This window comes from Microtus ochrogaster (assembly GCF_000317375.1).
Source record: "Microtus ochrogaster isolate Prairie Vole_2 chromosome 14 unlocalized genomic scaffold, MicOch1.0 chr14_random_1, whole genome shotgun sequence".
NCBI lineage: Eukaryota > Metazoa > Chordata > Mammalia > Rodentia > Cricetidae > Microtus > Microtus ochrogaster.
The window spans coordinates 29,976,622-30,003,985 of NW_004949096.1; the positions used below are offsets into that span (position 1 = coordinate 29,976,622).

Consider the following 27,364-nt stretch of genomic DNA (forward strand, 5'->3'; position numbering starts at 1 on the left):
GTGCTTATTTGTAAGGGTGGAACTAAACACCTACAATTGCTGCTCCTTGTGACAGTCCGTGGGGAAAGAGATTTGTTTTGACTCAGGGTTTCAGAAATTTTGATCCTTAGCGCCATTGCTTTGGCTATGAGAGAGGCAGAACTTAAGGGTGGTTTGGTAAAAGGCATTTGCTTGTTGGCTAATAGAAAACAGAGAGGAAGGGGCAGAGGACAAGATGCGTTGTCCGAGGCATGCCACAGGGACAAACTCTCTCCAACTAGGCCCTACATCCTCCCTTTCACCATGTTCCAATAATGTCATCACATTATGAATCTATCAAGGGATAAATGTATTGATTAGACCAGAGCCCTCAGAATACAATCACTTCCCAAATGTCCATCAGCTGAAAAACAAGTTCCAACACATGCGCCCATAAAGGACATTTCTTGTCTGAACGGGACAGATACGATCATACGAAAGCATGTTCTTCTATGTATATTGTTGTTCTTAAATCTTCATTTAGGCTTCCCTGGTCAGGAGTTTGAAATTCTCCATTTGTTCTCTGTAACTTTAGGGACCTCACAACTTTCCTAGTTATATGCCTTAACTTACTGACCCCCACCCCCCAAGGCCTGCTGAGTGGCTAGAGATGATTCTAAGGACAGTGATAATGTTCATACTCATACCTCTTCTGCAACTCCAACCATTGGAGCAAGTAATTACAGCATCTCCCAAGTGTAAAAATTCACCGATTCCACAGAAAATACTCGTATGTTAGAATGATCTAATTCTCAATGAAATAACTTCCACTTATAAAGGTTCTTCGTAAGTGTAGGATTTTGTGAGGTTGTTTTGCTTTTGTTTTTTTGGTTTTTTTTTTTTTTTTTTGGTTTTTCGAGACAGGGTTTCTCTGTGGCTTTGGAGCCTGTCCTGGAACTAGCTCTGTAGACCAGGCTGGTCTCGAACTCACAGAGATCCGCCTGCCTCTGCCTCCTGAGTGCTGATGAGGTTGTTTTTTGTTTTGTTTTGTTTTTGTTTGTTTGTTTGTTTGAAATATAATTTTATTGTGTAGCCTTGGATGTCCTGGAACTCATTCTGTAGACCAAGTTAGCTTTGAACTCACAGAGATCTTCCTGGCTCTGCCTTCTGAGTGCTGGAATTAAAGGCGTGCGCCACTGCCACCTCTCAGTTTCCTTGTAATTGTATAGTGCTTTAAAGCAATAAATATTAGTAATGATAATTATTTTTTAGTAATGATAACTATTAACAAATAAATAAAATACTATGTATATAGAGAGAGATAACTACTTCCCATATGCAAGAGAACCTATTTTGCATGTGTGTGGGTGTTTTTTGGTTTTTGTTTTGTTTTTTAGTTTCTTTGGTTTTTCAAGGCAGAATTTCTCTGTGTAGCTTTGGAGCCTGTCCTGGAATTCACTCTGTAGACCAGGTTGGCCTCAAACTCACAGAGATCTGCCTGCCTCTGCCTCCTGAGTGCTGGGATTAAAGGTGTATGCCCCCCACCACCTGGCTTGTGAAGGTGATGTTCTCTTCTGTTCTCTGGGCACCAGGTACACAAACATGCAGGCAAAATGGATCCCTTGGAACTGAAGTTATAGACAGTTGCCCGTCACCATGTGGTTGCCCAGAACTGAACTCAAGTCCTCTGAAAGTGCCGCCACTGAGCCATCTCTCCAGTTCCATGAGGTAATTTTTTTTTAAATGATTGACAACACATCAGATACCTGACAGGGTCTCACAAAGAATAAGGAAAGTACACGAATATATGACTTCTCAGAGGAGCTATTATTTCACAAAGGAAGGCATTTTCCGAACTTGAATAACTTGCTGTCTACTCTAGCTGTCTTTGTTCCCCTTCTGCTAGTCTCTCTTCCCACCCCTGACAACGTAGTCTCCCCCACTCCCAACACTTTCTCAGCCAAATAACAGCCCCATCGCTCTGGAAGATTACCTCCTTCTTTTATCTGGGTAAATACACACAGTCCAAGTAATTATATTTACTTACTCATACCTGCTCCTCTACCTAGATAATGAGCACCCACGGCAGAGGTAACATTTTTTGACTCTCCAAAAGTGAGCAAGCCCCAACACTAGATTCCAAACTATTCTCTGAGAATTGTATTTTATCAAGAGAAGTGGTTCAAGGAATGGAGCCCCCAAAAAGAAGTGTTTCGCTTCTAAGGATACCCACAAGTAATCAAAGTCAAAAGGAGACATGGTGGGGGGGCACTTGAGGGTAATAAGGAAATGTGTATTTGTGGGGCCAGTGGGAACTGTGAAGGGTAATTCTGAAAGACCCCCAGTGTGGGGAGACTCTCACTCAAGTCTCGGGATAACACGAACCCCCCCACCCCCCGTAACTCACTAGAGACCGTCCTTGATGCAATCACACGAGGTTTAATCGACAAGATAGGAACCAGTGCACTGGGGCTGAGACTCATAAACCCACGCAGGGGAGGAGTTCGACCCTGAGTAACTGGGAGTGGGTTTTTTTTAAGGAAGAAACCACAGCCCAGTAATCTGAAAGGGGTAGGGAGGGCGTCACAGAAAATTCTGAGTGCCAGTAATGATCACAAGGGGGCAACTCCCTGTTTCTCAAGATTATACTCAAGATTACAATCTAACTTTATCTTCAGCTAGTTCCTGAAACTGAACCAGCTAATCCTAGATTTCTGATTCTTTTCTCCCAGTTTAGATTTTTGACTCTATTGTTTCCTGCTAGGAGGGTCTGGATTTATCCAGGTCTTTCAATTCTTTTTTTCCGAAGATTCATAAGATTTCCAAATATCAAGCAGGGTGGTGGTGGCGCACAACTTTAATCCCAGCACTTGGGAGGCAGAGGCAGGAGGACCTCTGTGAGTTCGAGGCCAGTCTACTCTACAGAGCTAGGTCAAGGACAGGCTTGATAGCGAAACCCTATCTCAGAAAAAAACAAAAGAAAAAGAAAAAAAGATTCCCAAATATCTTACTGTCTTTTGGAACATCAGAAAGCTTAAGGAAGATATACTAATGCCAATATGTCCGCACTGCCTTGGCTGGCCCTCCACACCAAGGCTTGGGTCCCTATCTCAGCTCCGGATTTTATTCCCCTTCCTGATATAATAAAAGTCAAGTTGCACCTAGTCCCACGTCTAGTGTGGAAACAATCCTTTTGAGTCTGAACATGCACTTCACAGGAGAGGGGACCAGGAAAAAGGCACAGATTTCTTGATGACCTTCTGCCCTTGGATGCCACCAACCTTTTCTCTCCAGATTAAACTGTGTTGAAAGCCGAGAGAGGAAATCCTAGTGGTTCAGGAGACCTGTGCCTGCCTGTTCCATTCCACACCCAATCATCTCACCACACCCTCCTCCTTCTCTCTTTATATTCCCCTCCAGTTCAGGATCTGCCAGCTGCAGAGGAGGGAGAGAAGGAGAAGAAACTCACCATTCCCTGCCCAGCCCCAGCCCCACGCCCAGAGCAATCAACAGGTAGGCAAGCTTCAGACAGGACTCCAGAGTCCTGTCAACAGCAGACAGGTTTGAGCCTAGAATCAAGGAAGAAAAAAAGATCAAAGGTGAAGTAGGGGAGAGTAGGGGAGGACATAAAAAAAAAAGGTAGGGCCCCATGAGAAATGGAGGCAGGAGATAGCCAAGCTGAAGATTTGGGGGCAGTGTGGATGAGGGGAGACATCACAGATGGGATAAAGCTAATAGGTTCCTGATTCTTCTCAAGTAAGCCTTTCTCTGCTTATTAGGAAAGTATGGTAAGGGTGTAGCAGGGAGTTCCCCTTCCTCTTCCTGGTTCCTGGGAAAAGGTGACCTTGAGGCAAGCAGCGGGGCGTCTGTTCTGCCCCGCGCTCTCTCAGTCTTCCTCTTCTATCTGTTTATTTTGTGGTTTTCCTGTGGCTGCCTCTCCTGGGAAAAATGGTGAGATTGCGTGCAGATCGAATTCAGAGAAGAGACTGGTCAATGTCATCCCCCCCTCCCCCCCATACCCACAAAATAGGCAAGATTGGGTTTCGGATTACACAGAGGGTGCACGGGAGAAGGGGGTTTCAAATTCGGCAACCCCGTGGTGCTGTCCTCCACTTGGTGCTGAAATCTGACTGCCCTCATTCTTGGTGGGCCTTACGTCCCCAACCTCTTCGAGTGAGTCTCCGGCCTCCCTAATTACCTGGCTGGTGCTACCCAACCCCACCCCCGCACACCTAGCGCGGTGGCAGGCGGGAAGGCGGAGCCTGAGTGAGCCCCACCCCCGGAGACTGCGGCTGGGGCCTCCCTCTGCTCTGGCTGGCCGCTTTCTCGCTGCGCTTCTCCTGCAGCCTGGTTGGCACCGGCTGCCACTTTAGCTTCAGCCTTCATCGTGACCCCTATTTTGGCTTCAGCCTCGGACCCAGCTCAGGCTCTCTCTCTACTCGGTTGCATCCTCCCTCCTAGTTCCAGACTTGCTCCAGATCCTGCTCCGAATCCAGTAGCCGCATCCCTAAACCATGGCTGGTCCCTTCTCCCGTCTGCTGTCTGCCCGCCCCGGACTTAGACTTCTGGCTTTGGCTGGAGCTGGGTCTCTCGCCGCTGGGATTCTGCTCCGCCCGGAATCTGTACGAGCCGCCAGTGAACGGAGACTGTATCCCCCAAGGTATCAGTGCCTGAGACGCACGAGGTGGGGGCTGGGGGTGGTGGTGGTGATGGGAACCGAAGGGCTAGAAAGGATGTCTTGAGCAATAGACAGGGCCCCTGAAGATGGATTTCTGTACAGTTTGGAGATCCCAGCCGTATAGGAGGAGTAGGGCCAAATTCGTAAGGCAAGAACATGTCTAAGAACCTGTCACCCGATGCCTCCAAGCCAGCTTTGGCCTGCAAAGTCTAGGTTCACCCACTAACCAAATCCCTTATTGCATGACTAAAAACTACCTTTTCCCCATCTTGACCTATTCTCCTTGTTCTCCTTAATTCCCCCGAGTCTTTCCCCTCCCCCACCCCTAATGCTGTGCTCACTAGAGAAAAGGAACTGTGTAGGTCTGGGGGAATTGAGGCAGCCACAGACATCTAGAACTATTAGGGAGAAAAAAAAGACCCTGGAAATCCCCAAAACCGATTATCAATATTTAGCCTACCTCTAATTCCCCCTCCTTCCAAGGAGCAAAGCCAGACAGGGCTCACTGGACAGCTCCCAGCTGACACCAGTAGGTCTAGTCTCCTGTGCCCTCCCTCCATGGTTACTGGGTACCCCCTTCTCAGCGCTGAGTACCCAGACCTCCGAAAGCACAACAACTGCATGGCCAGTCACCTGACCCCAGCAGTCTATGCACGGCTCTGCGACAAGACCACACCCACTGGTTGGACTCTAGATCAGTGCATCCAGACTGGCGTGGACAACCCTGGCCACCCCTTCATCAAGACTGTGGGCATGGTGGCTGGAGATGAGGAGTCCTACGAGGTAGGGGGCCCCAGAGTCTCCCTGGTGACCCAAGCCACCTTCCCGGAAATCCCAGTTCCTTCCCCCTGGAGATCCCTCGTGTCTGTTCCCTCAAGACTCTGGACTGTCTGTACTCACATTTCTGACCCAGTGAAATCCATCTACAGTTGAATCCCAGGAAGGAGTTCCTCTTTATAACCACTTCTCCCTCTTCACTCCCTACCAGGTATTTGCTGAACTCTTTGACCCTGTGATCCAGGAGAGACACAACGGATATGACCCCCGAACAATGAAGCACACCACTGACCTTGATGCCAGTAAAGTGAGCCAACTCTGACACCTGCGATTTGTGTGGCCTGTGCACAGTGTTCTGTATCGCTAATCGTTACACCGTGCTTCCTGACTCACGGTTATACTGCTAAGCTTTCGATAGTGATAAGAGAAAGAAGTAGCTATCTTGGAGACTAGCAGATATGAAGACAGCGGATAAGAGAGACTGTGTCAGGATAATGGGGTTGGGGAGAATATGATCAAAGTACACTTCGTGTATGAAATTGTGAAAGAATATTCTTTAAAAAGTGATGATGCCTTGGCTGGGTGTGGTGGCTCACACATGTAATCTCAGTTCTCGGGAGGCTCAGGAGAGACCCCCCCCAAAAGGCTGTAACCAAAGTGGGAAGTTTGGAGAAATGGTCACAATGTCCTCTTCAGTTGCCTGTCCAGTGTGTCCTCCCTTCCAGTGAGTGCTTTATAGTCCCTAAGAGCTTCCACCTGTTGTGTGACTGTGACTTCTCCGTTTCTCTGACTCCTCAGATCCGTTCCGGCTACTTTGACGAGAGGTATGTATTGTCCTCAAGAGTCAGAACTGGCCGAAGCATCAGGGGACTCAGTCTGCCTCCAGCCTGCACGCGGGCAGAGCGACGAGAGGTAGAACGTGTGGTGGTGGACGCACTGAGCGGTCTGAAGGGTGACCTGGCTGGACGATACTATCGGCTCAGTGAGATGACGGAGGCTGAGCAGCAACAGCTTATAGACGTGAGGGGCCCTGAGAGGGAACTGGGTTATGGGAGCAGTTGCTGGGAAAGGGTCAGAGGGGAGGCTGGGCCAGATAAGATAAATGGATTTTGAGAGGCCCAGACAATACTGTGATAATTCTTAAGTCTAATCCCTTTATTCTCCTCAGGACCATTTTCTGTTTGATAAGCCTGTGTCCCCATTGTTGACCGCAGCAGGAATGGCTAGAGACTGGCCAGATGCCCGGGGAATCTGGTATGAGGCTGATCCACCTTTTTTGTTTCTCTTGTGTGTGTGAGATACACACACATGTGTGCACACACGCGCGTGCGCAAACACACACACATACACACACTTGTCCCCCAGTTCTTGTCTTGATCCCTTTACCTCCTGCCCCCAGGCACAACAATGAGAAGAGTTTCTTGATCTGGGTGAACGAGGAGGACCACACACGGGTCATCTCTATGGAGAAAGGAGGCAACATGAAGAGAGTGTTTGAAAGATTCTGCCGGGGCCTCAAAGAGGTTGGAGAAGGGTGTGCAAGGGAGCTAAGTGGGAGGAAATGAGAAAAACCCAAGAGCATCATAGGCAGATTGGCTATATCATTTGTCAACCAACCCAGGGTATTTCTGATAGTAGAAAAGGTTAATCATTAACCACGCGAGGCCAATAGTTACAAATAGGGCCACCCTTGAAAACCAGGTCAGATAATACTCTTGAAATAGGAAGAATGTCAGTCACCTAAGGAAGGAAATAAAGCATAATCTTTGCCAAGTAATGCAAAGAAGGAACCAATGATATGACAAACCGGCGCTGGGGTGGGTGGTGTGAGGTAGGATGTGCAGCTAAGGAGAACGTTTGAGCCTGGGTTGATGTAGCGGGTGAGAGATTGGTATGTTTATGATACATCACACAGTTCTGAGCCAAGGTGGGCCTCGACTCTGGATTCTGTCTATCATTGTAGCTCGGCTTTGAGCTGAGAAGGGGAGAGAGACTAGGAAAAGTGGAGGCTGAAATGGCTTCTGTTCTACAATGTATGGTTCTAGATGAGAGGTGAGTTTGTGTCTTATATGGGTTGGGTCTCTATATTTAATTCTGTGTTAGAAGCTTCCATAGATCTAATCCTTATATATTCTTGTATCTACAGTTCTATTTTTGGACTTGTAAAGAAAGAGAGCTTCCCTTTTAGATTCTAGCTGGGAAGCTATACTATTTTTGGCAAGGGATGGATAATGTTTTATGAGTGGGCAAAGAAATACTCTTTAATTATATGACTCAGTTTCCTCACCTATAAAGTTGAGATAATAAGATTGCTTATATTTTAGGTTGTGAGGATGAAATGACATAATGCAGGCAAAATAATTGTCCTGCAATAAGTGTTAGCTTCAGCATGTTTAGCTTCAGGCTTATGATTCCTTCTGAGCTATAGGGTATCATCTTTACTTATCCCTGGGTAGTGGTCTTTGTATCTATCCTGGAAGACCCCAGTCTCTTCAATTCTAATGGTGGTTAGGCTGGTCAGGAAAAACAGGGACCCCTCCTGTACCCCCTCATTTTCACACATGTACCTCTGGACCTGGCTTCTTGGCTCTACTTTCTTGTTTCTCTCTATTACACGTGCTCCTTCTCCAGCCAAGAGTAGGCTCTCCTGCTTCTCTTATCATCCCCTTTCTGTCCGAAGGGACCCTCTGCTCTTTGTTAAAGAGATAATTGATGTAAGAAGAACTCGTGGAACAATCAGCCATTTCTCTGTTCTGTCTACCACTTCCGTTCATTTCATAGGTCACCTTTAATGTATTCATTGTTCCCTCAGGTTTCTTCCACAATCTTACCGGTATGCATATAATGCAATATCAAAGTTACCTTTCATGTGTGATGACAATGATTTTTAACAACAAAGAGCATGTCATTCATCCATCCTCGAGCTTCTTGTTGGAGACATATTTCTAGAGTGTTTGTAGGGCTAACTACGAGGGATATGTCCGTCCCTGATTTTCTCACAACAGAACTTCTGTTGGCACAGGTGGAGAGGCTGATCCAGGAACGAGGCTGGGAGTTCATGTGGAATGAACGTTTGGGATACATCCTGACCTGTCCATCTAACCTGGGCACTGGACTTCGGGCAGGAGTGCACATCAAACTGCCCCTGCTAAGCAAAGTAAAGGAAATGTGGGGTTAGAGAGGGGTGTAAGTGAGAAGTGGGGTTTGATGAGGAGGGAGGAGGCATTCTGGAAGGAGCCAGTCGTATCATCATGGCTAAAGGACAAGAGCAAGGTAGGAACAGCCCCTGCCTCTACTGACCTGCCCATGATTTCTATCTTGCCTATAGGATAACCGTTTCCCAAAGATCTTGGAGAACTTAAGACTCCAAAAGCGCGGAACAGGAGGCGTGGACACTGCTGCCACAGGCAGTGTCTTTGACATCTCTAATCTGGACCGACTTGGCAAGTCAGAGGTGAGGTCTTATGAATTAGGTTGAGGAATTGCGATGAGACAGTGAGTGAGCCTTAGGAATGTAATAAAGTCTGAAATAAAGTCCAGGTTGAGTGGGGGAGGGGAGTGAAAAAAATGCGTTTTCAGAGATACAAGATCAGAAAGAGAAAGAAAGAAACTAAGAAAGAAACTCAGGCCAGGCAAGGTGGCTCAGGCTTTTAAGACCAGCAGAGGCAGCGAGATCTCCCGAGAATCCCAGGCCAGCCTGGTCTCCACAGCAAGTTCCAGGCCAGCCAGGGTTACATAGCGAGATCCTGTCTGTAAATAAATAAAAAGAAGAGACAAAGAAGCTCAGATAGATTGCGGGACATAGAGATCAAGGAGGAGTGTCCTGCAGGTGGAGCTGGTGCAGCTGGTCATCGACGGAGTGAACTATTTGATTGACTGTGAACGGCGTCTGGAGAGAGGACAGGATATTCGGATCCCCGCACCTCTTGTCCATGGCAAACATTAACTCCCCATCCCCAGCAAATGAAATAAGCATATTTAATGGTGGCCTGTTCTACTTGCCCCTCACTCCCTGTCCTAGTAAAGATTCCATATTATGTCCCAGCTGTCTGTGTTCTTTCTGTTGGGGTGGTGAGGAGGAAGCAGGAAGTGAAAACAAAGAGTGGGGTCCTTCATGTTGGCAGGAGCCACATATGCCGGGAGCGCTGCTTCTCAGGTGGGCGGTGAGCGCATCACCCATGTCCCTCCTGAGAAGAATTAGAACACACTGCCATGCACAATATGTTCAGTATGGTGCAAGCTTTCTCCCTCAACTGAAGGAACAGTATCATAACAGGAAGCCAACAAAGCTGAGGGTCAGTGCCAGGGCCCAGGAGGATTGGAACCAGTCATAGAGGCCCCAGGCTGAGCTTCGACCTGTAACGAGACAAGGAATGGGAAGAATATCACGGTCTGTTCCCCAGGAGCCTTTGATGCTGCAGAACGAGCTCTCTGTGTATAGAGCCCTCTACTCCAGAGACTGTCCTACGTGGGCAGAGGGCCAGACAGCACCAGTTAGGACTTGGACTCTGGGTCAGATGACAGCTTCTCACGCTGGGCAGTAGGTCACTTACCCCATTGTTCCGGGATCTCCTTCCCTTCGTGCTGGGCCCATGCAATTGCTTGTCGCTGCTCAGGACTCAGATAGGCCATTTGCTCAGGTGTGACAGCTACAGCCTGGACACTAGTGAGACTGGACAGCTGGGTGGGGTTGAATACCACCTAGACAGAGGCAAGGACAGGAGTCAGTACATCCATGGAACCCTTTGGGACCCAACTCTCCCTCTGAGAACTCTAGGTCCCAGTCCACCAAAACTTACCGCAAACTTGGGAGCAGGGATGACAGAAATGGCAAGAGGAGTCAGGCCCTGGATCTGGTCCCGCAGTAATGCTGAAAGAGCCAGGTCCGGGATGCCAGCTGGTGAAGGGAGCAGAACACATCTCACTATCACAATCCACCCACGATGTAGTAACAAAACCCTGACCACTCGTGACAATCAGTGGCCCAGCTTCCCCACCTGCTATTGTGCCAATTTCAGTGAAGATCTCAGGTCCCCAGTTACTGACTGGGCCAAAGCCGCCAGGCAGCACAAGGAGATAGGCAAGAACTTCTAGCTGTTCCTCAGAGCATGGGAGATGCAGGTTGCCCAGGAAGAGAGCTGCTTGGCTGTGGAACAGTCAGAAGAAGGGGAGGAAGAATTCAGCTTCGATGATGGAGGAAGAGATGAATTCAAAGGGACTCCCTTCCTTCACGGGCCCACCCCTTTGTGAGCCCGTCTCCACCACAGCACAGCCACCCCAGACCTTCCATAGGTAACCTAAACTCCCAGCTGCTGATGTGCTGTAACTCCTCTGGCCTCAGGCCGCAGAGTGTGTGGCCCAGCGCTGTCAGATAAATGAAGTCCAGGTGGCTCACACGCCGACCACTCTGCCGCAGGAAACTGGAGACCACCGCACGGAGCTGGTAGGGCACAAGATAGAGAGATAAATCATAGCCGGGCGGTGGTGGCACACGCCTTTAATCCCAGCACTCGGGAGGCAGAGGCAGGCGGATCTCTGTGAGTTCGAGGCCAGCCTGGTCTACAAGAGCTAGTTCCAGGACAGGAACCAAAAAGCTACGGAGAAACCCTGTCTCAAAAAATCCAAAAAAAAAAAAAAAAAAAAAAAAAAAAAAAAAAAGAGAGAGATAAATCATGGGGAATTAATGGATGGGAAAATGACGAAGGGAGTAGAAGGGTTACTGGACTATATTGACTTGTTCTAACCATCAGAAGATCCTACAGCCGTGAAGGAAAATCAAGGTAACATTCTTGCCCTCCCTCACAAAGATACTAGGAGGAGAAAGGGGCTAACGGATACAATGTATCCAGGACCTCAGAGAACAAATCACAGAGCTCCTAAAGTCACTAATATAGAGCATTAAGAAAGAGAAAGCTGAATATGGTGACACACTTGCAATCCCAGAATCTGGGAGACAGAGGCAGGAGGATCAGAAGCTCTAGGCTATCCTCAGCTCTGGAAGAGGGTCAAGACCAGGGTGGGCTACATAAGAAGACCCTGTCTACAAAAACAAAACAACTGAAATCAAGAAAAGATAGAAAGAATGGCCTGAAAGTATCTCAGGAGAAAATCCCTTGGGCTTTTGCTAACTAGGTCTACAGAATGGATTCTGGGGCAAGGCGAAGAAGGTGTTACCTGGACAGAGCTCCAGCCGTCTATTTGCCCCAGACTGCTGAGCACACCCCAGTCCACCAGCGGAAGCTCTTGCAGCTCCCGCTCTCCCAGACCTCTCAGGAGCTGGCCCAGCTGCAAGATCTGCTCAGGACGGAATCCCCGAGGAGTGCCCCACAACTAGGAGGAAGACAGGGATGATGTGAGTAGAAAAAGCACCGGACTGGGAGTCAAACACAGGATCTTGGACTTTAGCTGCGGGACACCGGTCCGATCACACTCCTCGTCTTGTTCTCAGTTTCCACAACAGAGAAATGAGAGTTTCTCTAGTTTAGGGGTTCCTGAAAGGCTGGATTCTAGTTGAGAGCAAGCTCTAGGCCACGAATTCTAAACTCTATACGTACAAGACCCCTTGAGGTACCTGCTAAAGTGCAGATCCCAGATCCAAACTCCCTAGATTCTTAGTCCAGCATGGGACCCAGCAATTGCCTTTTAAGAACCTGCTCCTTGGGCACTTTTGATAGACGTTCAGTTAGGCCCTCTGTCTATATTGTACTACTAGCTCTTTCTTCAGTACTGACCCCCTGACCTTCCATTTAGAATCCAAACCTCTCGCTTTCACCTACTGCTTCCCCACCTCTTACCCGAGTCTTCACCCCCTTTTGTCTCATATCACACTCAACTTCCTCATGTTTTTAATCCCTCTGGCCCTATTAGCCTCTCCTTCCCTAACCTGCTTGGCCTTGCCCATGGCTGCCTGCAGTTCCTCGGGACCAAGTCCTGGATCTCCAGCAAACAGTGACAGACAGTCCTCAAAGTCTGCGAGTTCCATCTCTGCAATCTGTGTGGCAGACCAGGCTGCTGGGAAGGTGCCCCGTATGTCTGCACAGCTTGGTACGGGTTCTGAAGGCAGAAGGCAGAGACCAAGGGTCAGTCTAATACTAAACAGTGCCTCCAGTGATACCTGCAGATTGTTTAGCCTTTGGAGGACAGAGCAGTGCGGGCAGCGTGGGTTAGGGAACGATGACAGTGAGAAATACAAGGCTCAAGGGGCATTTGAACAGAAGCGACTGGCTATCACGAGGCCATCCTTTGTTAAGTGGAAGACAGGGGAGATTGCTCAGGTGTTTAATGAGAGCTGAATTAGAACCCAGGTCTCTAGCCTCATGATGTCTCCTTCTGTCTAGGGATTTCCCAGAAGACAGCGCCACACTTTGCCGGTCAGAGGGGAACAAGAAAAATTGTTTTGTTTTGAGACAGTGTCTCATGTAGCCCAGGTTGGTCTTAAAATCTGCTATGTAGTTAAGGCTGACTTTGAATTCCTGATCATCCTGACTCCACTCCCAAGGGTTTGGGTAACAGGTGTGTATACCACCACACCCGACTTTAAACATTTAATGGGTTATAAACTCCCAGGATTATAGACCCTGACAACTAGAAGAGACCTTGAATATCATCTTCTAACCCTTGTGCTTTACTGATGATCAAAACTCAGGGAGCAGGAAAACTGCTCAGAAGGTCCAGCACACCTAGAACCCAGCCTCCCACCCCACTGTGGTGTCCGTGAGGGAACCCAGGGCCTTGTACACGGCAGCCGAAGCTCAGCCACCCACAGTCACCCATCCAGGCTTCCAGTTGCTTTGTTTGCCTTGCCGCCTTCTCCCACATGCCCTGCTGGAGGACTTGGGAGCTTCACCTTGGAGACCCTCGGCAGCCGGCTGCACAAGTCCAGCTACTAGAGCTGCTTTCTTGTGGGTAAGCTGGGGTCCCCCACACAGATGACCCACTCTGCTCTGCTCCCAGCTCTGCTGCTTTTCCAGAAGCCGCTCCAGGGTCTCTGGGCCCAAAGCCTCCTGCAAGAGAGAGTAGGGGGAAGGAAAGGCAATCTGGCAGTCAGGGCCAGGAGCTATAGTTTCAAGATCCTCGCATCAGGGCTTGGGGCTCAGGACTGGAGATGCTGAAGCAGGGATGCCACGAATTTTAAGCCCGCCTGGGCTACAGACTGAGTTCAGGCCCACCTGACTGTCTCAGAAAACCAAACAAACAAACAAACAAACAAAATGGAAAACAAAAGCTATAAACAAGTCCTGCCTTTGTTCAGCAGCCTCCCTCCCCAGGCACAGACTGCCCTTCCTTTGTCCTCTATGACCTAGCTCCCAAGAGCCACCCCTCAGTCTCCTTGTTTCTTCACCTCACCCTGGGGATCAAGGAAATAGCCTCCGGAGACAGGGTGAATACGAGGCGTCCAGCTTGCTCTACTTCATCCCGGCTCCACAACTCTGGCTTTCTGGGGGGACAGATGGGACAACATGGAGTTGAGTGAACTGAGAGAAAAGATTGGGGACTCAGGGTACCTTCAAGCATATGGGATGGGATGCCACCCTGGCTGACGGTCAAGGACCTGGGTATAGGATGCTACCAAAGGACCATACCCAAGAACAGGCTCCTGCAACAGCAACCTTCCCAGTTCTGTGGTAAATGTCTCTCCTAGGCAGAAGCCCTGCAGCTGACTGAGCTGGGACAGTAGAATCGGTAAAGGGATCCGTCGTGTGCTCTCTGTTCCCAGGAATCCAACCAAGGGGCCCAGTGTATCCAGCACTTCTTCTGAAATCGGGGTCTCCTTTGGAGCCTGGAGAGAGGCATCACGCCTTGGACAATGCACCGGACCCACAGTATCAGACACTTTGAACAGGACACCAGGTCCCTTGACCCCCCCTCCCCTCCTATGTGCAACTCAGCAGCCATGAAGGCTCTTGTTCACTGCTTTACAAACCGAGTGAGCTCGGCCAGAAGCAGAGAGAAAGACCAAGAGGCAGAATCCAAAGGATTTCTTAGACTCCAAGGAACACGAGCACAAAACATGAAGGAAGTTGATCAAAAACTCAAGAGGCAGATCTAGAAGCCAAGGCCAGTGGGTAGGTTAGCAGTCTAGGGCTTGGGCCTAGAAGTGAAAGAGCACTGAAGAGGGCAAAGGTCACCAAGGACAGCAGATCTGAGTCTGAAGAAGTGAGCTCTTACCAGGACTTTTAGGGCCTGCTCTGCCAAGGCTGCCCGGTGGAGTGGGGTCAGGGCCAGCAGCTGCTCCGGGGCACCTTGGACCAACTCGACCACCAACATAATGGAATCACTGGACAATCTGTCCATCAGCTGGATCCTATTATTGAGATTCGACAGTGGTGACACTCATGTGGAAGGGAGCCAAGCTGAGGAGGGATCGACAAGCCCCAAGTTCCTAAAATCAGATCTCAAACTGTGACTCTACGCAGACCTGACGTTCAGCAGTCCTGAGCCGGTTCCCACGAGGCTCAGGAAGGGAGAGCTCAAGGGTGGTGGTTATCTCTAACTAGCCGTTGAAACAATCCCACTTGATCTGATGAACTCAAAAGCCCCAGGTATTAAACACTGTTCAAATCTCTTAGCATTCTAGGAACTCCGGTTTTCTGACTCATGGTCCAAGGTCTTCTACCTTGGCCGGGTTCTTGGGTTCGACATTATCTTAGAGAATCAACATAGTTAAATACATTTAAATGGCCTTTAAAAGGAATAAAACAGAAATCAGAAGTGGTACCTGTGCTCTCTATATAGAAAAAGGCCAAGTGTATGAGAACCAAAATCTAAAGAAATCTTGCAAACATGTATGGGCAATGAGCTACTTTCACCATCCTCACATCTTCAGGAAGTCTTTAACTCCAGCCTTTCCCGCCTCTCACTTGCAGCTCAGATGGCAAGGGGCTGGGAAAATGAGAAAGGTAAGCACATGGGTAAGGTACTCATGAACTAGAGACCGGAGAGATGGCTCAGTGGCTAAGAGCACTGACTGCTCTTCCAGAGGATCAGGGTTTGATTCCCAGCTCACAACCATCTAGAACTCCTATTCCAGGGGACCTGACACTGTCTTCTGGTCTCTGTAGGTAGCAGGATGTACTTGGTGTGTAGAAATATATGCAGCAAAATAACCATACACATAAAATAAAATAATAAATTATTAAAGATCTAAAAAATAAAAAAGTTGAGTCTGGTGCCACATGCCTTTAAGCCAGAGGCAAGTGGATCTCTAGGAGTTCCAGGCCAGCCTGGTCTACACAGTGAGTTCTAGGCCAGTGAGACCCTTTTAAAAAGATACTCATAAACCAGAATCTCAGGGATGGGGGAGTCTCTCACTAGCCTTCTCTCCCCCAGTTCATACTCGAATCCCCTTTCTAACATTCCGACCATCAAGCTTAGGTTTGGATAGCACAAACTGATCAGGAGCTCACTACTTCAGTTGTATTACATTGTGCAAAAAAATTCTAAACTTTTATCTTGTTAATCCTAGTCTTGCCCCCATGGAACCACTCACAAATAAACCTATACATCTCTATTTGATAGCTTCTCGGGATCTTGGAGGCTTTTTAAGACCCTTCATCCCCTGCCCCCATCCACTCCTCTGAACACACTGAAAACACAGTGTGCTAATCAGATTACAATCCTCTAGGGCATAAATAGACCATTTCCAGGCAGTGGTGGGGCACACCCTTAATCCCAGCACTTGGGAGGCAGAGACAGGCAGATCTCTGTGCGTTCGAGGCCAGTCTGGTCTACAGAGCAAGTTCCAGGAAAGCCAGAGCTACACAGAGAAACCCTGTCTTGAAAAACAAAAAAACAAACTAAAAAGATCATTTCCTCCTTCATTTCAGTTACTGCACATCTACACATCCATTAATGTAGCCTAGATTTTTCCTAAGTTCACCTATGACCACAACACGGCATTGCCAGCCTGTGTCAGGGCCGTTCTTGGGAGTGGATGGATATGTAAAAGATCTTTGAGAGATTCCAGTTTGGGACTGTAGATGACGTCAGGAAACCACCGGACAAAGGGCTACCTCTCCTGGGTATTTCCCAAGAAGGAGCGGCCACTCAAAGGAGAGCATCCTGCGGCTCCCACATCTCCAGGCAGGCACTTACGGTAAGTCCAGGAGCAGCTTTGTGTCGAGCTCATTCAGTTCTGGCCCCAGGGGAGTCAGCTCTGGCTCTGGCATCGTCATCCTCCGCTGTAGCTCTGCCCAGATACAGGCCCGCTGGGAGGTATTGAGCAGAGAAGGCAGGGTGAAGACAGAGCTGGGCATGGAGGCTGGGATTCTGAGCCCAGAGTCCACGCTTCCCACTAAAGCCTCCCTCTCACCAGGCTCCCTCGAACACCGGTGGGCAGTTGGTAGAGCATGTGCACCACGGCGAGAAAATCGACCAGTGAGCTGATCTGCTGCAGAAAGTCACAGGACATGCCCCCTGCCAGGTTGCCCAGAGCCCTGCGGGCATTGGGTGGGAAGATGCTCTTTAACACATGTAATAGCCTGCCTGATCCTTAATATCAGCACTCACCACACAGAGACTGTGCTCATTGATAGTCATCTACAGCTTGTGAAATGTTTGTACATAGATAACATCGTTGGCTTCCCATAACATCATCGCTGTTTAGCAGCGAGAAAACAAAGATCTACAAAGGTCAAGGGATATTCTTAACATCGGTCTACTGGAAGTAAGTTGAGACTAGAGCTGTCTTCGGATTCCAAAGCCCCTGCTTCTCTTACTGTAGGTGTAAGTAAAGTGATACCCACTTCTTTCTCTAGTGGCTCTAAAGTCACCTTGAATTAAATTAGGAACAGCAAATGTCTATTAGGAGTTTCTACTGAGCCAGGTACCATGTGAAGGATAGTATGTGCCTTAATTTCATTCAGTTTTCACAATAACTTTATTTTAATTCTCATTATATAAGAGGAAAAATTCTGAAGCTTAGATTTAGAGATTTGACTCTTGGTAGCAAGGATGTGACGTGAGCCCAAGTTTTCTGAGTCCCACAGCAATAACTGGATATCTGTGGCACCGGGGAAGGGAAGGAGGAAAGAAAGCAAGGGGAGGGAAGAAAACCCGAATGCTGGCTAGGCGGGAATAATAGCCCATTTAATGAGCACTTAATAACAACAACAATAATAAAACAACTGAATTGAACTGACTGTCTAGCCCAAGCTACTCACTGCAGATTCCTGAGGGTCAGGTTGGTAGGCACCTGCATCTTCTTCCAGAGAAACTGTGCCTATAGACAGACAAAGAGGGAACAGCTCCCAACAGAGGTCCAGTCCTAAGGACCTCAGAGGTGAGCATGAGGCCTTATTTCTTCACTTTGTGATTCCTGCCTGTCCCCTTTCCCCAGAGTCCTACTGGGGGCGGGGGAGGGAGAGAGCGCAGTGATATGGGATAAGTTATCAGAGCAAGGGCTGAGTAAACGAAGTAGAGAAAGCATAGAGGGTGTTCCCATGGCAGAAGAAAGAGTTACCTGCTGCTCAGACCAAGGCAGCTGCCGATAGCGCCTTCGGTTCGCCAGAAGAGCCGCAGTGTCCAGCTGTAGAAGCTTTAGTGGGAGCAGGGGAAGCAGGCAGTCTGGCCAAGTGGTGGGGCTGGGCTGCTGGCAGTGATGGGTACAGCAGTGCAGTGATAGGTGAGAGGTTCTGCACTGGCCCTCAGAGAAGGGCAGAAAGGGATCAAAGCCAGGACGGGGAGGATGGCATTTGCCCTTGCAGCAGTGAGCACTTAGGAACCCTCACGCCGCAGGCTGTTGGGGTTGTGTTGAGCTAGTTAAACACCTGATGAATGGAAGTCCCTGAGCTTTTCTCAGCCTCATTCTTTTTGTCTGAAAGCAGGAGGCTGGCCTGGAGGATCTCGGGCCTTCTGGCTTTGACAGTGTGGGATAATGGGAGCAATAATGTTCTGCATCTAGACTGGGATGCTGTTCAGATCTAGGTGGGCACAGAGGTCACTGAACTCTCAGAGCTTCTGTAGGGGGAGTTTGTGAGGCAACACCAGCCCGATGAAGCTACCCAGAAGATGGAGAGGTGCTCAGTCTGGGGGTCCCGCACGTACCTGACCAGGAATGCACACGGTTGCGCCAGCACCTGTTGCACCCATATTTTTAACACCATCTTTTACCTGCATGAGAATGAGTGGTATCTGTGTGCATGTGTGCATGAAAGCGTGCATGCATGTGTGGTCTCTGACCACAAGGAAGGTGCCCGCCCGCTGTGTCCCACCCATCTTTGCTTATCTCATTCTCCTGTTCTCATACCCGAAAGGTCTGCAGCAGTGCAGCGGTCTGGCAGGCCGAAAGCCTTGACAGCTCAGGGCCCAGGCAAGAACAAGCCCCAACCAGAAGTCGTTTAGGGATGGCCTGGAGTGTCTGGGGACTGAGACCTGGCAGCAGAGGGTGCAAGGAGCAGAGTTCCTCCAGGGATAGCTAAGGGACAAGAGACAAGTGGTCTGAAGAAGGGAGGGGCAGGATGTTGGAGACAATAACCCTGTACAGTAAGAGCAACAGGTATGAGAGGAACTGACAGGGAGGGCAGAGCCGAGGCAAGAGTCATGGGAACAGGGCCCAGAGCCTCTAGGGGATACGGAGAACTTGATGCTACTCACATCGTGCCTAGGGAGGAGCCTTCCAAATAACAGAACAGCCTGTAATGGAATAGAAAATGAATCGGTAGCCGGGCGATGGTGGCGCATGCCTTTAATCCCAGCACTCGGGAGGCAGAGGCAGGCGGATCTCTGTGAGTTCGAGACCAGCCTGGTCTACAGAGCTAGTTCCAGGACAGGCTCCAAAGCCACAGAGAAACCCTGTCTCGAAAAACCAAAAAAAAAGAAAGAAAATGAATCGGTAGCTCTCAGTTCCCATCAGCCAGGTCCCAAACAGGTCCCTGGACCTGCCTTCTCAACCATCCCAGGGACCAACCTCTCTGAGGGGTCTTCTTGAGCTGAGAAAGGGGAAAGAGGCTTACCCAGGGAAAGGAAGGGTTGATGATACTCTACATGTGATTCTCATGACTGGGGCTTCAGGGAGTAAGACAAGCCCACCTGGGCAGGTGTGACGCTGGCTCCCTGTAGGGCAGGAAGCATGGCTCTAAGCTGGGGCTCTGAGAGCTCCTGCAGGAAGCGGAGGCCCAGCTGGGGAAAGAGGGGTGCCCAGACCCGCAGCTCTCGGGGGCTTAAGACAGCTCCTCCGGATGAACGCAATACTCCCAGAAGTTCATATGCCACCTGGAAGAGAGGAGGGCTTGGGACTGGGGAGAAAATACAACTGTATCCAGGAATGCCCTTCCAAACTCACATCTGGATTTACCAGGGCTTGGGCAAGTACTTGAAACCAGGGATGAGACCAGAGTGGACCTGGTTCAAGATCACAAAAGGAGTCATTGGGAAGGTCTAGGAAGAGGTGTAAAGAGGCAAGAATGAGTCGGCGCTAAGCAACAGAGATGGCAGGGAGTGGGATTAGGACCCACTGTGCTTAACCTCGGTTGGTGCAACTGGGCAAGTCACTCATACAGTCCCTGGGTGGAGTCTTTACGATTTGTACCAAGGGGCTCACCCGTCCTTCTGGGCGGAGGGTCCCATTGGCTGCACACTCCAGCAGGCCTTGCTCTACCGGCCCCATTGGATCACTCAAGGGCACCAGACTCTGCAGCTCTTCAGGACTCAGGAAACAGGCTAGGGACCCAAGCCTGAAGGGGGCATGCAGTTGACCTTCATGTGGTCACTGATACTATACCCAGGGGTGAACTATTTGGTATGCAGAGCAGGCATGTAAGCTAAACTAGGAAATGTGAGCAGGATCTATCAGTTTCCCTCTGAGCCCCTAGATCGCCAGGGCCATGTCCTCCGCTCTCGCCCCTTCCTTCCTAGGGGCCTTTCCCTGCTTCTCTACCACTTCCACGCTGGCTACAGTCGATTCCACCACGCACCTGCGTACTTGCTCCTCCCCATCGTCCATGCTCTGGTTTACTAGGCTACGGAGCACATGTCGGGCATGCCCTGGCCCAAGACCTGCCACTGGCCAGCTGTCCTCCAGGGCCTGGATCTGAGATGGGGAAGGAGACGTGGGGTAATGGTGAAACAGGGACCCCACTAGGAGAGATGCTACTGACCTCCCATTCCACCTTGAGGAGGATGGTGTGATCAAATAAAGATGATTCTCCTACCTGGTGAGGGCTGAGCTGTAGAAAGTTCTCCAGTGGAAGATAGGGAAGCAGAGGCAGCACTGCCCACAGCAGCTCCTGGGGCCAATCAGGCACTTCCCCAAACAGCTCAGGGGCCAGCAGGCGCTTGGCCAGGGCCTCCTTCTGTTCGGGCTTCATTCCTGAGCTGTGATCCCGGATGGCAGCCAGGCTAAGGAGAGTAACAGGTGCTAACGTTTTTCTCATACCCTCTCTGCCGCAGTCTTGTCACTGTGGACAGGGCGGGGAGCTCTGAACGGGACCTCTGCAGGTGAACTCTGACCTGACTCTGACAGAGGCGGGGGTGGTGCTTACACACTGTCATTGGCCAAGAGCGACGGTGGGAAGCGCATCAGGTCAGGGACGGCCAAGAAAGGGATGAGCGGTGACAAGTCGATGAAGAGCTGGGAGGTGAGGCGTGGGTACCGCTGGAGCAGCAAGGCCGTCAGGCGACCCATGGCCTGCTCCTCAGACGGCGGCACCTGTGAGAACACAGAAACGGATGCTGCCTCTGAGGGCATCCGGTATCTTCGCCACCTCCTCTTTAGGGTTCCCCTTGTCACTGAAGCAATCCCCCAGAACACTAGGGTCTGGGGGCCTTTGATCTCTTTATTCCTTTTCTCCCTGCTCCCCTTCCCTCTGCCCACCTTCAGCTGAGCCCAGGAACGATGCATGAGTGTCAGGAAGCCCTGGGCAGCCTCCATCTCCGCTGAGAGCACCAGGTGCTGAAGATCTTCTGGAGGCATGCGCAGGTAGGCCTGGGAACAGGAGGCTAGGGTGGGTCTGACCTTAGTGAGCAGACGTCTCAAGCCACAGCTGTCCCTCAGCCACCCAGGCATTCCTCCACCTACCTGCACTAGAATTTTCAGGACCCAAACACTCTTCTCCCTCTGGAGTAGATCCCACAGTACAGGCTAGTGAGAAGGAAATGCAGGAAGAGCCCTGTCTTTTTTGCTCCTCCTCAAGCTTCCCCAGGGACTTTAGCTCAACTTGTGGGGATGCTTGTACGCCCTTCCTCTGAAGTTCGTATGCACATCTCTTCAGATGGTAGGCCCCATTCAGTCTGGGGCCATGTCCTATCTTGTCTCGTACGGTCTCCTATGCCAGGCTTATAGTTGGCTCCACAAATACATGTAAGCCTGAACCAGACTATAATCACTGTAAATAATTCCATTTTGTTCAGTCTAAGGCTTGAAAAAGTGGCCCTGACATGAACTAACAAAATTTCACAAAGTGCCTTTACATAACAGATAATCAACAAAGTAATGATGAAATTTAACACACTGAAAGCTCCTTTCGTCATACGGAAAGAAGCGGCAACAGGAAAACATCGCTTGCCTGAGGTCACGGTAATTTATGTGGCAGATGAACCTGACCTGTTTTCTAACTTGCAGTCCCTTAAGCCTTTCTTTTTCACTCTTACGTTCCAGCCCACGGCTCTCACTTGTTAGGGAGAGGATTAAAACCCTGTACTTCCTGTAGCAGGCCACGGGAGAATCACGAGTGTGACAGAATAATGGAGTTTATGGCATGTTTCTGAATCATGCACTAGGCTAAGCATGTTGCATTCCACGGAGCCTTCACAACTACCCTAAAAGTTAGTATCTTTTTCACTCAGATTACAGATGAGAAGACAGAATGACCTGCCGAGGTTAGCGGCCCAAGCCAGCCAGGCTCTACAGCGGTGTGTTCTCGTCACTGGAGTACCACACTACTCCTTCCTTCTCTATTCCAGAAACTTCCTGAGGCCCCTTCCCTTGCTCCAGGGCGTTTGTACTCACGCTGAAGCAGGAGAGGAGCTCCACCTTGCTCAGACCAGAGCCAAGGCCGACAGTGGGCTCGAAGCCTGGTGGGGTGGTTTCTTCTCGCTGCAGGTACTCCCCGACTGTCCTCAGCACACTTCTCCGGCCCTCTGGGCGGAAGGCATCCCAGAAGGAACAGTTGTCTGGGAGACTAGAGACCAGCAGAGCTTGGCCCAACATCCCCTGAGTCTCAGCACCCCCAGCCCCTGGTCCCAAAAGGAAGGTCAGTAGGCGCAGGAGATAATGCAGCCGTGTGGGGTGGGCGAGGGCTGGCACAGAGGCCTGGCAGCGTGGCAACTGGGATAACATGCCAAGCAGAAAGGGACCAGGAGCCAGACAGAGTGGGGATGGTCCCAGAGGTGGCAGGGAAGGCAGCAAGGGGCCCAGCATGCCTTCTAGAAAGCAAGTGTCATTGCCTCCACGACTTATTCTGCACTGGCCTGCTAGCCAAGCCCAGAAGGGAACCAAGGCCTCATACATGGTGTCATTGGCACAGACCATGAGCAGGAAGCTGCCTCCATCTGGGCAGCGTTCTCCACAGGGTCCAACGTGGCAAGGTGGGAAGTCAGTAGGATCCAAAGTGGGACCTTGACATACATGCTGCACCCATGCCTGGTTCCGGGGGGGCACAGCCTGCAGACTCTCCTCCACACACAACCGTTCAGCCCACAGTGTCTCATTCTCCAGGAAGCAACCCCAGAAGATGTCTGGGGTAAGGGGCACAGGGACCAAGCCTTCTGGGCAGCTGGTGGGGGGTGGGAGCAGACCAGCACAGAGTTGCTTTACCAAGCGACGGTTGGGGCCAGACAGGGAAGAAAACGAGAGGTTACCGCAGATCATATCCAGAAATTGATCAGGAAACTGATCATGGCAGGCCTGGAGCCAACCTTGGGCACGTGGTGCCCATGAGACTGCATACCATATAGCCGTCTGGCAGATGACAGCCGTGCTAGGACGGGGCTGCGGGGTGGCAGAAGGGGGCGGTGAGGTGGCAGGAGGGGGCGGTGAGGTGGCAGGAGGGGGCGGTGGGGTGGCAGGAGGGGGCGGTGAGGTGGCAGGAGGGGGCGGTGAGGTGGCAGGAGGGGGCGGTGAGGTGGCAGGAGGGGGTGGTGAGGTGGCAGGAGGGGGCGGTGGGGTAGGAGGCTTGATGTGCTGGCAGAGCAAGTAGATAGAGAAGTTGGAAATGCTGTAGGGTGGCTCTGGGCCCGAGTGGTTCTCGCAGAGGGCCTCTATAGAGATGGCTCGCCGCTGCCGGGGGCTGATGTGAGCTGCAGGCTGGGAAGCCCTGGGCAGAGGCACACCTCTGCTCAGGCAGCGCAGAAGGGCAGGGGGTGGTGGTGGTGCTGCAGAGAGAAAGCCCAGCGCTTGGGCATCCCAGGAAAGGTTGTTCCGCATGCCCCTGGGTGCACAGGGAGGAGCAAGCAGGATGGGATCAGGCCACATTTCCTCCAGTTGAAGATTCTGAACCTAGCTCAGAGCTCTCTAGGGGGTGTGACCAGCATAGGCTTTTCCTGGCTTGAATACTGGGGTAGAGGAAAGGACACAAAACTGCCTGGGACAGCCTAGTTCTATCCACTTGGTCCTATCCTACTTGCTTTCTTTATCTGGTTTTAGGAAGCTTAAACACACTTGTTTGGCCTCATATCAGGAAATCATCCTGACGACTGAGTATGTCCAATTGTGCTCCGGCATTTCACACTGAAATAGAGGTGCCCAGGCATCTGTGTGCCCCACTCCAGTCCCATCTTTACTAGCGAATATGTCTTAGGCACTATATGTCAGACACTACACTATTCTAACTGGTTTATACCTCATCAACTCTCTCTCTCTCTCTCTCTCTCTCTCTCTCTCTCTCTCTCATTTTGTTTTTAGTTTTCTGAGACAGGGTTCTCTGTGTAACAGCCCTGGCTATCCTGGAACTCGCTCTGTAGACCAGACTGGCTTCGAACTGAGACCCGCCTGCCTCTGCCTCCCGAGTGCTGGGATTAAAGGCGTGCCCCTCCACTGCCGGGCTTATTTTATTCCTCACAATAACTCTGCAGTAGTGATTACTTTGTTTCACAAATGGGGAAAGTGAGGCACAGCAAAAGTGATGTGTCTTCCAAGGTCACATGACAACGAAGAAGGTGAGTTAGAAACCAATCCAGGCATCACACTCCAAAACCACTAATCCACACTCCTCCTGATAGCTGTCTGACTTCTGGGGGCTAAAGCCTTCAGCACGCCCCCTACAGACTGCTCAGACCCAACTCCCCAGAAGTGGAGGTCTCCTGTTACTTACCATAAGAGCAGCTGTTGAAGGTTCCCTAGGAGGGAAAGAGCAAAGAAGAAAACGAGCCTAGTCATAGCTTCTTTCCCTGCTACAACCCAGCCCTCACCCTGTCAGCACTTACCTCCCTGGCACTGCCCATTGGCATCGGGCTCTGGCTGTCCCATAATAGAAAAGACCTCATCTTGCAAAGAGTGAGTGACGCGGAGCAGCCCCTCCTGGAAGGCAGCATAGAGGGGGGCCCCCACTGTGCGTAGCAGACCACCCCAAAGAGCCTCCTCAGAGCCCAGATCTCCTGTTGGGGTAAGCAAGCCCAACAGACCCTGTAGAAGGTGAGGCGCTGGTTCTCTCCCATCCAGACCTGTGGCATTGGTTGGGTCCACACTGGGCTGCAGTTGCACCAGGGCCTGCCAGCGTGTACCCTCTAACAACAACATCAGAGAAGGCAGCCAATCAGCAGCCAAGACACAGTCGGACGGCCCATCACGGGTGCATGGGGGCCTCGTTGGAGCAGGGGGGCCTCCAGGAACTAAAGCTCCCAACAGTACCTCTACAAGTCCACCCAGGACACCTGCCTGGTGCCCCAAAAAGTCCCGGGGAGTCTGTTCCTGTCCCAGGAGCGCCAGCACATCTCCCAGAAGCCCTAGCATGGGCTCCCAGTCTGGGCTACCTCTCAGTGTCACAAGGAAGTCATGGAGTCGAAGTGCAGGGGGCTGGAGAGGTGGGGGCTCTCCCACTGGTCCCTCCCCCATCCTCCCAAGCTCAAAAGAAGAAGAAACGTTGGCCAGGAATGCAGAGAACCGTGCCTGGCTGAGGGAACGCTGAGGAGCTTGGTCCAGACTGGAGAGGAATGACTTCAGAAGGGAGAGAGCAGGATCCAAGGACTGAGGCCCAGCAAGGGCCAAAGTCACTATAAGAAGAGAGATGAGAAGTCACCAAACGAGAAAGCCTAAAGCCCAAAGTAGCCTTTCCCCTCTGCACTGCTGAAGATAAAGTGAAATGAGCTTACTTTAGCCTACAGCAGTGTTCCTCACCCTGTGGGTCACGACCCCTCTGGGGTTAGGACACTTTCACAGGGGTGGCCTAAGACCATCACAAACACAGATATTTATAATATGATTCATAGCAGTAGCAAAATTACAGTTATGAAATCACAATGAAAATAATTTTACGGTTGGGGGTCACCACAGCATGAGGAACCGTGTTAAAGGATCGGTGGGTTAGGAGGGTTGAGAACCGCTGCTCTACGGGGAGTCTTGGTCTGCTTTCCGAGCCTTAGTGCGGCACCAATCTCTGCCCTCTTCCTTGTCTGTTAGCTGTTATCTAACCTCCACACTGTTACTTACAGACTTTTTTGTTTTTGTTTGTGTTTGTGTTTTTCTTTTGTTTTTCGAGACAGAGTTTCTCTGTAGCTTTGAAGCCTTGTCCTGGAACTAGCTCTTGTAGACCAGGCTGGCCTCCAACTCACAGAGATCTACCTGTCTCTGCCTTCCGCGTACTAGGATAAAAGGCGCACGCCACCACTACTAGGCTTATTTATAGACTTTTTAAAACAACGATTCTCTATATAATCCAGGCTGGACTCAATTCTCAATCCTTTGCCTCAGAGTGCTGGGCTCACAGGCACAAGCTACCATATTCAGCTAGCCTGCACACTCTTGCCTTATTAAAGGGAACGGTGAGGCCAGTGAGATGGTTCAGTAGGTAAAGGCATCTCTTGCCAAGCTTGGCGATCTGAGTTCAAAGCCCAGTAGTTGTTCCTACCTCTACCTGAGTGTCATGGTTCCTTGTGTGTGTGTGCATGCAGAATTTTAAAAAGAGGGGAAAGCTCGTTCTCTTTCTCTCTCTCTCTCTATCTCTCTCTCTCTTGCTCTCTCTCTCTCTCTCACACACACACACACACACACACACACACACACACACACACACACACACACAGTTTTTAAAAGATGGGAAAGAATATTCTCCTTCATGCCCAGCCTACTTCATGTCTCACCTTTGTGTGAGAGCAGCAGAGGCAGCAGCAGCAGTGCAGGCGGCAGGGGCCAGCGGCTCGGAGCCATGTTTCCAGCGCACACTCGTCCTAGAGGTGAGTGCTGGTTATTCTCACCTTGAAGGAATAGCCAGGTGAGGACAGGGCATTATAGGCAGCCTGTGGCTCCTCTGACACTGTAGTATGGCTTCTCAGGAAACAATATCTGTAACCTGACATCAGGTTTGTCACCGGAGCCACTGAATACCTGATCCTTTGGCTTTGGGAGAAGGGTGTACTTCTGTTAGAGGGACCAATGACAGGGGATTGCAGAGCCCTCGAAGTATTAGCCAAGGAGAGAGCTTGAGTTGGGAACCAGAGAGAAGTAGGTATACATGGGAACAGGAGACTAGAAATGTAATCTGGGGATCTGCAGAAAAAAAAATGTAAAATGCAGAAAAATGCAAACAAAGAGGGTTCAAAAGGAGCCTGAGAGGCAAAGGAGATTTGAGGAATTTGAGAAAGGAACTGGGCAGTCAGCAGAGAAAAGATATTGGTTAAGATAGATCCATTTCAAAGGTGGAACACTCTGAAAGAAGAGAGCTATTACTTTAAATTCGCTACCTAGACTCACACAGCATTGGTGCTGAAGAGATGGCTCAGCAAGTAAGGGTGTACGCTGCTTTTGCGGAGGAACTGAGCTTGACTCCTAGCACCCATATTAGGTGGCTCACAACTGCTTAT

The 27,364-nt window shown here is 50.3% G+C and overlaps 2 protein-coding genes across 2 annotated transcripts; one reads left to right on the top strand and one right to left on the bottom strand.

The window, feature by feature from the left end:
* The first annotated feature begins 4,259 nt into the window (after positions 1–4,259).
* On the top strand, positions 4,260–9,457 carry Ckmt1a (creatine kinase, mitochondrial 1A). Its single transcript, XM_026787827.1, has 9 exons — positions 4,260–4,618; positions 5,221–5,419; positions 5,625–5,720; positions 6,212–6,433; positions 6,582–6,667; positions 6,813–6,936; positions 8,436–8,570; positions 8,742–8,867; positions 9,243–9,457. The coding sequence occupies exons 1-9, from the start codon at positions 4,473–4,475 to the stop codon at positions 9,357–9,359; spliced, it is 1,251 nt and encodes a 416-aa protein (XP_026643628.1). The 5' UTR covers positions 4,260–4,472; the 3' UTR covers positions 9,360–9,457.
* A 223-nt stretch (positions 9,458–9,680) lies between these two features.
* Strc (stereocilin) lies at positions 9,681–26,711 on the bottom strand. Its single transcript, XM_005364339.1, has 30 exons — positions 26,645–26,711; positions 24,773–25,558; positions 24,661–24,685; positions 23,522–23,778; positions 22,359–23,353; positions 21,429–21,491; positions 21,225–21,335; positions 20,893–21,059; positions 20,563–20,749; positions 20,326–20,441; positions 19,953–20,085; positions 19,442–19,624; positions 19,007–19,045; positions 18,660–18,827; positions 18,458–18,523; positions 17,874–17,999; positions 17,575–17,633; positions 16,725–16,848; positions 16,508–16,620; positions 14,582–14,717; positions 13,996–14,192; positions 13,760–13,850; positions 13,260–13,416; positions 12,297–12,466; positions 11,588–11,743; positions 10,711–10,853; positions 10,411–10,559; positions 10,213–10,310; positions 9,967–10,114; positions 9,681–9,769 (listed from the first exon to the last, which is right to left on the bottom strand). The coding sequence occupies exons 1-30, from the start codon at positions 26,709–26,711 to the stop codon at positions 9,681–9,683; spliced, it is 5,319 nt and encodes a 1,772-aa protein (XP_005364396.1).
* Positions 26,712–27,364: the final 653 nt, after the last annotated feature.